Below are 11,983 nucleotides of genomic sequence, written 5' to 3' on the forward strand. Positions count from 1 at the left end.
GTGCATATGAGCAGCTATGTCTGTGTATGTGTGTGTACAGTGCATATGAACAGCTATGTCTGTGTATGTGTGTGTACAGTGCATATGAACAGCTATGTCTGTGTATGTGTGTGTACAGTACATATGAACAGCTATGTCTGTGTATGTGTGTGTACAGTGCATATGAACAGCTATGTCTGTGTATGTGTGTGTACAGTGCATATGAACAGCTATGTTTGTGTATGTGTGTGTACAGTGCATATGAACAGCTATGTCTGTGTATGTGTGTGTACAGTACATATGAACAGCTATGTCTGTGTATGTGTGTGTACAGTACATATGAACAGCTATGTCTGTGTATGTGTGTGTACAGTGCATATGAACAGCTATGTCTGTGTATGTGTGTGTACAGTGCATATGAACAGCTATGTCTGTGTATGTGTGTGTACAGTACATATGAACAGCTATGTCTGTGTATGTGTGTGTACAGTGTGCTCTGTACATAAAATTGCTAATACTTATAATATGCTGTTTGGTGTTTTCGAAAGATACTACCAAGGCTACTCTAGATTTTTACATTTCTATTTTGACCCAGGCCACCCTCTCCCTGCAGTCTTTGTGTTGTTTTGGTCATCACTGTTTTGGAGTAGATTTTGCACACTTGAAACTATAATGGCCACAACTTAATCCCAGGAGACAAAGTACATGCAGTAGAAGTGCTTTAAACAAGTTTAAGAGAACTGTGAAATCCTCCCACTTCCCTGAAGTCACTGCTGATGCAACATTTCAGCCTTCCTCATGAGACTCATCGACTTACAGTATGTTAATGTTTACATGCACTAAATGTTCCCCTTTTGGCCCTGGCTCCAAAAGAGAAAAATGTTCTGCATAAGCTGTTAACATGATGAACTGAATTATCCCCCGCTGTGACTAAACAGCCCTGATAAGTGCTGGCCGGCTGGTTGGTTTACAAAACAGAGCAGACAGGAAACAAGCAACAGGTCATGTAACTGCTACACACGTTCTGAATGTACACACTTGATACCACCTATCAGAAAATGTATTCAGGACAGCTGAGGACATTCAGAAGGAATCTTCAAACACACAAAAGTTTGAAGGTACTAAACCGCTCTACTGTCTCCCACACAGTCCTTTCTTCTCAGTCTGATTGAATCCCTGAAAGCATATACAACTGTAATCAAAAGTGACACTTACAGGAGTTGAGCCCTTTACAACAGACTGAGGCCGCCCTAATGCCTGCCGTTGATTGATATTCAGTGATGTCGTAGCAAAGCAGCCGACCTTGTCTGAGGTGGCTCTCTCAGTATTCTACGCGAGCAGACAGCTGCTATTGTTTAGCCACAGGTCAAACAGGGACAAATGCCTCATATGCTGTCTGCAGTCCGGCCTTGGTGTAATAATATGCACGTGTCTGTTTGGAAGCTCTCAGATATTCAGTCCTAAGAGGGAGGCTTTAGGTATGTGGAGGTATGACACGAGGCTTCAAACTGAGCTTCTCTCTTCTTTAAAGTTATACTATTGATGCCATAGGACTGCTGAAGAGAGAACGGAAACGTTGAGAGGAGAGAGCAGGGGATGGATGACGTGAAGCAAAAGGCTGTGGACAGATTCAAACCAGACTGTAATTATTAATGAACGTATTCAGAGTGACGTCACCCATCTGTTCCTACAGGGGGCTCCAGAGGCTCATCGGCAGCAGCCGCCATGCTGGAAATCCTGTCTCAGAGCTGAGGCAGCTTTGAAGCCCCTTGATGCACCCTCACATCATGCCCAGCTGTCAATCATGTCAGCTACACGTTGAATTACGGATCTGCAGCAGTGTGCCAACGGCTGCCCAAGTGGTCCTGTACTGCACCCTACATGCTGCAGAATGGACAGATCTGCAGTGAGCAAGATAGGCTCAGGTCATTTCAGCTGAATGGCAGGGGCGGATACGGAGAGTTTTGAAGCTGTTTTGCTACAAGTTTTCCATACGTGTCAATGTGGAAAAAGTACTTTTGAACGTCAATTACGAGTACTTAAACATTTAAACAGCAGGATATTCTCCGGAGAATTCACCAGAAAAAATTATCTTAGATGTTTTTAGGAGCATATCTGAGACTTTATTGAGCCGGAGGAAACTACTACTACTATAGTGGAGAAGCTATAGCAATACATTTCTGATATAGCTATTGTGGACAATGCTAGCTTGTCATGCTAAAGGATCTACATCTCAGAATACATTCCCTGCCGTCTCTGCTGTATGGGATGGAAAACATCCCATTTAAAGGCATATTACTGAGGACAATCACAGCTGCTGTTGTGATTGTTACAGACTCATATTACTGTGGAGAAAATCACTGAGGCTTTGGAGAATCCACTGCTCTGTTTAACTTGTAAAGACTGATGTATTAAACTTTTGACCCAGCTATAATTACTTTTTGCAGGTAAACAGGATGCACCAACTAAAGTCCTTAAATCCAATTTATCTATTTTGGCCCCGCTCACAATGAACACCTCTGTGAAATAAGAAGTTTTCTTCGATTTAGAACTGCATCCATTTAGCAAAGTCAGACTGCTGAGCTGTTATCACAGACTCAAAGGAAAGGATATGCATTCAGCTCACTGACAACAGGAGAGCATGTCCATCAATGGTTGAATGTAACATTTCAACGATAAAAGAGAGTAGCTTGTGAACACATTTCATAAAGTTTGATTTGGCCACATCTATACTGATGATCAATATATTATCCTAAAATGATATGAGCTGACATGAGATGTTTTATAGATCAGTGTGTTTGTTTTATTAGACCAGATAACAGTTCCATCTTTGCTTATCTCCTCTGTTTCAGACATCTGAGAAGTTGTTTAAGACGCCCTGATATTGCTGCTTCATTATAAATCCATTTTCAGGCTGCTGGTTAGTCTAACAGTTGAGACACGCGCCCCCATGTACTGAGGCTGTAGTCTTCTTCACAGCGATCGTGAGTCTGACCTTGCCCTCTCTGCTGCCTGTCACCCCCCCCCCCACTCTGTCCTCCCAATGTTACCCATCTCTCTTCAGCTGTCTCCTATCTAAGACAGGCAAAACCTGATTACTTACAATGATACTTAAAATCTTGGACTAGACACAGCCTCTCTCTCTCTCTCTCTCTCTCTCTCTCTCTCTCTCTCTCTCTCTCTCTCTCTCAGCTTTCTGCGCATTGAGGTAAAATGTTTCTTGGCAGAGACATTATTTCTTGTTGCGCCTGCGTCCTATATGTCATCCGGTACAGTTAGTATAGATATGAGCCAGTACGTATTAATTAGGTAGACACATTCTATTGTGATCGTGCAGCATGTTGTTATCTCCAAATGATCATGTATTTTTTTATTTATTTGGATCTTCATTAGCCACTACCTTATTAGTGGTCCACTCATACAAACATGAAAGAAGATTGATCAAAGCCTCTTCAAAATAAAAGCCTGTTGGTCCCATTAGCTCATTTTTTTAAAGCTGTGATCAATCTTGTCATTACTTTGTTAGGCCACTGAAGTCAGAAGACCTAATGTAAAGAGAATCGATGTTACTGTATGAAGAGGATATACGCACAGAGTGGACACCAACTACTCAGTTATTTGGATGTATCCCGCAGTTCACCATTAATGACTTTTTCATCATTTTCAAATTGAAATACTTCCATTAATCTCTGAATGTTAACACTCTGTTATTCACACACACAGGCCTGAATCACACACATGCACAAACAGGACCTGTGGACCTGCATTGGTGGAGAGATGTCAAGGCTACATGCTACTAAGCAGGGAGCGCACCAGAGCGAGGGGGTTCAGCAGTGCTCAGACCTCCAGCACCTGACCCTCCGGCTCCCAACCCAAGTCCTTACGGACTGAGCTACTGCCGACCCCACTTCTCATTCCATGTGCTGCATTGTTTACAGTCCAATTTAGCAACTTGAGAGGGGACCTAGTTCACACATAATACTCACCCATCCCTATGTATTTTCTAACTAACAGAAGACAGTGTTGGTTTCTTTTTCAGCTTCATACTGCTGTAAAGCAGAATGAAGCTGAAAAAGAAACCAATATTCTGTTGATTCACGTGGAGCTAACAGGTCCTGACTTTGCTAAAAATCCATTGAAATGCAGTTATGAAAAAGTAAAAATGCAAGCTGTGTCAGATCCGTCCTCAAAAGGAGAATAAAACTATTTGTGAAACACTTGAACGTTTACAGAAAGGGATTGTAGGAGAGGACACGATCTAAAAACCGATGTGCAATCTAGAGAAGAGTTTGCTTGCAAGTTTACAGAAACAGGACATGATCCAACATTGGGGGCTTCCGACTGATCATTATTATCTTGAATTACCCTTGCGATCAATAAAGTCCATGGGATCTATCTATCTATCTATCTATCTATCTATCTATTGTTGTGGCATCAAAACAGGGTTGGATACCACTAGATTTTATAGGAGCACAGTTTTCAAGTGTAATATCCTGGTACCATGGCAACCTTACTCCTTCATCTGCTTCACTTTTGAAACCAAGACCTACAACCCCTAGCTTTAGTTCAGTCCTGATTAGTAACGAAAACAAAGTTTTCTTCCATCTGGAGAACAAGATTTTAAGGTCACTCTGCAGTAACTTCGTTACGATGTTCCCATGTCTGCTTTGGATAATCCACTTGGCCATATTGTGGTTGCGATAACGTTTTGATTTATTGTGCAGCCTTATCTTCTTTCCTCGCACGCAGACACAAAAGCTCACACAGACAGGGAAATCAAGGCATTGTTGTACCATTCATCAGCCTGAATGAAGGATCGATTTGTTTTTGATTGCCCTTAAATCTTGATTTCTCACAGCCATTCATGCTCAGTAAGCGTTCAGCGAGAAATGAACTGCCAATTCCGTTATTTGTGGGGTTAATGTTGACACTTCTTCAATGTGAAGGTGCTCACCGTCATCCAACTGCTGATGCTGTTAAATCTGGGGGAGTCTTTAAAAAAAGATTCAACACCTTTGACTGAGACACCTCGCCACCTGCTGACACAGACTGCCGACACATGTACGTATGTTTGTGTGCGAGTCTGTGTCACTTCCATTGATTTCTCCATGCACCATTGTATAGGAAGGACACTTGACAAGTTGAGTTAATTATTAGGCGCCTGCCTGCTGACTCATCCTCACATTAACAACCTCTGTACACAATCCGCCCCATGTGTGTGCACAGTGCATTCATGTGTGTTTGTTTTATAAAACACACTCGCCTGCATCAACACTAATGTGAAGCTAAGCTGTTTAATGTAAGCCTGAAAAAGTCATAAACTAAGACAAATGGCACTGTAGGGAGAGTGGGAGGGTCATAATTGAATCATCCTCTTTGTTTAGAAACAACACGTTTTGTGGACGAGCGCTCCCAATATCTCACGATATGTTGTGATTATTATCAGTTTAGTCATCTCAGTCTAAACACTGCAGATACATTCGTATGCAGCACTTTTTTCAGCTCTGACTGTTTTGCATGACACACAAAAGTTGTGAAATTAAAAGGGAAAACCAAGACTTTACACAAAGTTAACAAAACACGCCCCGCCCTTTATATAAGTAAAGTTAGCATAAATAAATATCTATGTGTATGTTAGCATTAAATTCCTGCTGTTTGACTTCTACACTAAGCCATAGCTCAGATACTATCTGACGTTTGTATAAAAAACAGAACGTTTGTAACACCCCTACTATTTGTGATTACCCGTTGGGTATTTAGTTACTTTTCAACTTTAATAACCATCACTGACATTTAAAAGCATGTGTTACTCTTTTAGGTGAAACAGCCAACTAACACACAAGATAATTAAGGTTTTGGCGGCGAGGTAAGGTCGACGACAGTATTGTAGAATCCTGGGAGAAAAAATATCTTGCCAATAAACACACAGGTAGATGAGAAGTCATATCAGGTTTTTCCCAGCTTGAGTTCAATAGCAAGAATAAAGCTAGGAGTTGCAGACTCCTGACATATTACAATAGTTATTTTCAATGAAATGGCCATCATCACTATCATCTCATGGGATCCAACAAAAGCAGAAACTTTAAATGGAAAGACAAGACATTTTAAGAACAATCAATCAATGATCAATGACAGTCTAATCATTAATAACATGGAAATGTGCTTTGTGTTTTGCCTTTTTTTCTCCAAACATAAATGTTCTTTCAGGGTCTTTTGAAAATAATTAATTGTTTTATGTCTGTATTTTAGGATAGATGGGTTAAAGGTAATAAGAAAACTGGACACTAAATAACACGGTATAAACCTATTAACAGTATACCGGACACATTAATAATTGCAGATATTTGTTTCTTTAATAATGTTCTGTGTAAAGGCCCAAAACAACTACTTGTGACTCCTCACAACACCATTTGTCTTGGCCATGAAGTTAGAATAGAACACATCACACAGACTACAGCAGGCAGCCGACCAACATGCATGTCCTGCGCATGTGTGAGGAAATAACTCTTCAGTCCAGCAGGTGGCGGTATCATCAATCTAAAGGAGGACGGAGTAGAATGCGGATATATAAACCTTCGTTACGATACGAGGAAACCATTTTCACACTGCTGTCACTCACCACTAGTTAAAGTTGTTTACTTGCTTTCATTACGTCCGTTTTTTTGTTTTTGTGCACTGATTCGCTGAGCTGAACAGCCAATCAGAGTGTTTCCTCTCCCCAACTGTGCCAACGCTGACCGACAGGGCAGACGGGTAGCGACGGATCTGGACACACAAATCTAGGGCACTGATTGCTCACCGTCAGTCCAACGAGGACCGACAGCCAACGATCTTGATGTGTCAGAGCATTAAAAGGCCGACAGCTTGGTTCAAAACCAACCATCTCCTTTTATCGTGATCTGATAAATATTATTAGAACTTCCCGTTTATTCTTTATTCAGTAGGAAATAGTCCAAACTGTCTGCAGCTTTTTGTCTCTTCTCCAGCTGAAGCCACCTGCTCTCAAGCGCTCTCCAGGCGACAAGAAATTCATCTCAAGCGAGCCTATTGTCTTCTTCCCGTGCTTTGTTGGGATTCAGGGAGCTTTTTCTTTCTCCTCTGTGGGTAAAAACTTTCTACAACTTGATTGGTTTGACATGAAACAAAGGACATCTGCAGTTCTATCCAGAAATGACGGGCATCCTCCCCCCGTTCTAATTTAATAACCCCAGCATGAGATCCTGGAGAGCTATGACTCACCTGTGGATGCTGTTGTCGAGATTGTAATGACATCAGAGCGGCTGATTATTGAGTGATCGATAAATCGATAAATCTTAGAAACTGAATTACAGGGAATGCTCAGGGACCAGACAACGAGTCAATGAAACTAACGAGACAACATGCATGGGCAGCTTCACACTGTTTATCTTCAGTGTTCGGTCCAACTAACACATCGTCATCGCACCTGAATTCTATTGAAAGCAGCAGGAGCCCATCACTCCTCAGGAAGCATCTCCTTCAGTCTCTGGAGGTCAAATCAACACAGCCTGGCAGGTCTGATATGGGCCAATCACAGATTCATCACAAATATAGCTGTATGAGTGTTTATGGTTCATATGGAAACAGAACGTAAAAAGCAGAGATTGAAGCTGTGGTTGATTAAGCATCGATGCCACCTCGCAGTCTTTTAGGGGAGGGGGGCATGAACAGTGGTGCGTGCTAAGACTCTATAGTGTATAGACTATACACTATAGACTATATAGACTCCTAGTCTGCAGACATGCAGACATCATTGGTGGCGTGAAACTCGTGTCTAGCCTGACAAATTTCACAGGACTAGCAGCGCACTGGTGACATTGTTGTAGTATGTAAATAAACTAGACGTGAACACAGAACAGCGTAAAAATGAATTGTAAAGGAAGGGATGGATCGACACATTGTCACAAGTGATCTACGCTAGTACTGAACCGATATCAAACACCAGGAGGGAATCTGTAATAAAACAGTGAACACCCACTTTTTCGATGGCCCTGGTTTCCCCATTCAAATCCTCAATCCTTCATTTTTCACAAAATCCATAAAGAGATTGACACCTGGAACCAAGACAGCCAGCTCCCTCAATACTTGTGACTATAGTATAACACATTTCATTTGAAGCCAATATGGCATAACAAAATGGTAAAAAAGGATTAAGTGTCATTTTCACCTGGAGTCAAGAAACTACCCATCCCACAATCCATAGCAAATTATATAATTTCTCTTAAAAAGTAACTTTTGTCATTGGTATAGTGTTTAAACTGTTAATGTGAGTGGTGTACTATCTTTTAGTGTGTTTTGTGGAAAATATAAAATACATTCACCGCAGCATGACAAGGTTAGTACATCGTGTTAGCTAACTAACTTGCGAAAACTTCTCTGTTCACATTGCTTTGCCTGAAATGTGTTCCTCCCTAAAATAGATACAAGTCATGCTTGTCAATGCTGGGGAGGTGTCTAAGGTTTGTCAACATAATTTTCATTTCCTGTTTTTAAAAAAAAATAAAATTAGAGACTTGTTTTGAATCATTGTGCAAAGGGTGGTGCATTTTTTAAAACAAAACAAGTTACACATATTTCTAAAAATACAAAATACAATGTCTCCAAGCCTAAAGTGATGTGTTCAAGGAACCCAAAACCTCAGTATAATCTATTTAATAATTGGTAGTAAAGACAAACGCAGCCACCTGCCTGAACCTCCACAAAAAAAGATATTCTTGAAAACAAATATTTCACCATTTTATCAAAGTTGGTTTTTTTTCGATTTCGAAAAAAATTAATCTGTCAGTAGTTTAGCAGTGACTTTGTTTTAGTGTAAATTGATAAATCAGTTGTCAATTGTGAGCCAGTTTATCATATCTTGCCAAAAAAGCACAAACTGGAGGACTTCGTGTTCTCATTTTCTGCATAACATTTTGGTAACATTGCCCCCCCTGAACCCCCCCCCCCCCCCCCATGTGATCCTGGACGACCCGCCAAGCCCTGCTATAAACAAACACGTGTCAGTGTCACTACAGTTCAGGGAGTCTCCTCCTCTCCTTACCTCCAAACAGATGAGGCGAGAGGTGTGCTGGTAACGATCCGATCATGAGCCGGGGACCTTCGTGCGCTCCGCCTGACTGCTCCCTGTCCCCCACATCCTCCGGGCTGCTGCCGCCGGACTCCGGGGAGCTGTAGGCTCCGATGCTGTTCGGAATGTTAATGCCAGACTGAGGTCTGGTCCCGGAGCCTCCTCCAGAGCCCCCAGAAGACCTGGCTCTTGCTCCAGGGTGCTGGCTGGTGCTGGCCCCGGAGGCTCCGGACGCACTGTACGCATGGTACCTCACACCCCCGGCGCTCGTCCTGCTGACATTATTGCCATTGCTGCTGGCCGTGCTGGAGGGCAGGTCAGAGCCGGAGTAGGCTCTGGTCCGTCCGTTAGCAGCCGGGTTAGCTGTCGGGCTGCTCTGCTTTGCCCCCATGTTAACCCCCGACTGATTGGGCTTTAAAATATTAAAGAGGCGCTCTATGAGCCACTGCGGGACAGTGCGCCAGATTTACGCCTGAGGCAGACGCTTCACAGGACAGACGACTGGGGGGGGGGGAGAAGAAAAGCAGAACTAATTCTGCGTCGCTACGGTCCCATCGACATGACGGAAATGTCAGTCAATGAAAAGTTGAACATGCCATCCGTGACAAGAGCCGACGACGTGCGTAAAAGTTTAGAAGGCGTCACCATTGTATTCAGTCAGTGATAGTTGTTGCTCGTGTTGCAGGTTAACGTAACGTCCCTCCTCATCGGATCCGCCGTGCACCCCGCTGTCCTCCGGTCTCTGGGTCCTCCGGTCTGTGGGTCCTCCTCAGGCTCCGCTCCGCCATGGCCCCTGAGCAGCGTGAAGGAGTGAAGAGCCCGGCTCCTCACGCCTCCCTGCCTCACAGCACATTGCTCAACAGAAGGAAGTGATGGAGGAGAAAGCCCTGCAAAAAAAAAAGCGTTTAATCAGTGGCAGCGAGGAGACCGCACAGGCTAGCTGACAAGTTCTTTGAACTCACCGTAGCTTCCGCTCAGAAGTTTCAAAATAAAGTAAAACGTCAACGCTCCGGCATGAGTTAAAACTATCCTAAATGTCTTCCAGAAAGTCCAATTGTAATTTCATTTAAAGATTGATTGTTTTTACCGTTACTGAGAGGTGTTTCTAAGGTCATAATCAGATATACCAACAGTAGGCCATGTTTGATATCAATATGCATGAATTAATTAATAATCATTGATTTTATTCATAATAATAATAGCTTGAATTTGTATAGCGTTTTTCAAAGGACCTCAGGACACATTACATGAGGGCAAAACAAGTAAGCTTATACACAAGACAAAACAGAATAAGTTGATGAGAAAAGGTTTGTTTTTTTAATGTCGTAGGGTCAAGCATTGCAGATCTCTTTTTGGAGACAGCTCCAGATTCCAAACTGAAAGCTCTGTCCCTGAAAGTCTGCAAGTTTTAGTTTTTGGGAGAGGAGGAGGTCTGAAAGGTACTGGGTGTTAGGGTCGGGCAGGGTTTTGACCAGGAGTCATTGAAGATAAATGAGGGGTGACAAGAGTCCAATGCTATGACCCAGATGGGAAGCGATGTTAAAATGTATTATTTGTTCTACTACAGAATCTGAGTGGTGGCCGAAGTCTGGAAATATTTATAATTTGTATAGAAAGCAGATTTAGTGATGGATTTAATGAGTGAATGCAGTCCAGAATAACACCTATAATGCAGATTTACAGAGACGGGCAGATGGAGCAACATGAAGGGAAGATAAATGAAAAATTGAAAGATGACAGCAGTGATGTTGCCAAAAAGTTCAAAGGAGATACAAAGGCACAGACGCATTTCTGTTTGAAGTACCCAAGTTGTAACCAGACTGTTAAGATGGACAGAGCAACAGCTGACTGTCAGTAAAGCCAAAAGATTTACAGCTCCCCCTGCTGACTGACTGCAGTAGCCTATAGTTCATAGTTCATAGAGCCCTTCTCAATGTTACATGGGTCAAACTATAAATGAAAACACACATCAGAACATTCTTTATGAGCACAGTGTTACAGTTCCTGCAACGCTGTGTCATCAGATTAACCGAGTAGAGTAGAAAAGGGGAGAGTTAACGGAATAACCACCAACATGACAGTCATTGAATTTCCATAACCATGAGTGTTTGCTTTAATTGATTATATAATTACCACATGTATCTGTTCTGCATTGTACTGTTTTCAACATTTTATCGCTAAGTAAAATTTGTGTTTTTGTTGGTGGAAGAGGGGTGATGTCAACGTACTGCAGACTTTCAAGTCAGTCCCTACTGTGCAGCATCTGGTTTAAGTCTGTCTTGTCTGTCAACTGTCATAGGGATATTGGCATCCTGTTCAAGGATGAAGCCCAACATTTTCTAAATACACTCAATTTGATCAAAACTATTGTTATGAAATAGGATGAAATAAGATAGGACTACTGAAATAGGATCTTTATATATCTGCATCAAAATCATTACGTCTATGTTTAAATACAACTATATTCAGCGACGTTATTAGCGATTCAGCGCTGAAGTCGTGCTCTTATTTTGAAATCCAGTGGGCGTTATTTTGGTGGCGTGTGTTTATTTATGGAAACTTGATGAGCTTTGGTCCTGTATGTGGCGTGACGTCAGCAGCAGCGCAAGGACGTAAACAACAACTAGAGTCTGGCGCTTCTTTTATGGTCTTCCTCTTAAATGTTCTCCTGTTAAAGACACACATAAACAACGTGCAAGACATTCACTGTTTATTATTTACGCCTTAAGGGATGTGCGCTCATCTTTATTTGAGCCATGTTATCTGCCGTTTATGCCCTTCATTCTGGACTGATTTCAGTTCATCTAAACTTCAGTATTGTTTCAGGTTTATTTACATATCACAAACCTGTTGCATATGGGAGATAACGTAGGCTAATCTTCCTGCAAATGTTCGCTCTATTCCTCAGATTTGTCTCTG

The 11,983-nt window shown here is 42.1% G+C and overlaps 1 protein-coding gene across 1 annotated transcript in view; it reads right to left on the minus strand.

Annotated features, from left to right (window-relative positions):
- znrf2b (zinc and ring finger 2b) overlaps positions 1–10,012 on the minus strand; it is a 33,621-nt gene extending 23,609 nt beyond the window's left edge. Inside the window, exon 1 of the mRNA XM_079343848.1 lies at positions 9,038–10,012. Coding sequence (XP_079199974.1) covers positions 9,038–9,455 — 418 coding nt within the window. The 5' untranslated portion in view covers positions 9,456–10,012. The remainder of the gene's footprint in view (positions 1–9,037) is intronic.
- Between the last annotated feature and the right edge of the window lie 1,971 nt (positions 10,013–11,983).

This window comes from Symphodus melops (assembly GCF_947650265.1).
Source record: "Symphodus melops genome assembly, chromosome: 5".
NCBI classification, from domain to species: Eukaryota; Metazoa; Chordata; class Actinopteri; order Labriformes; family Labridae; genus Symphodus; species Symphodus melops.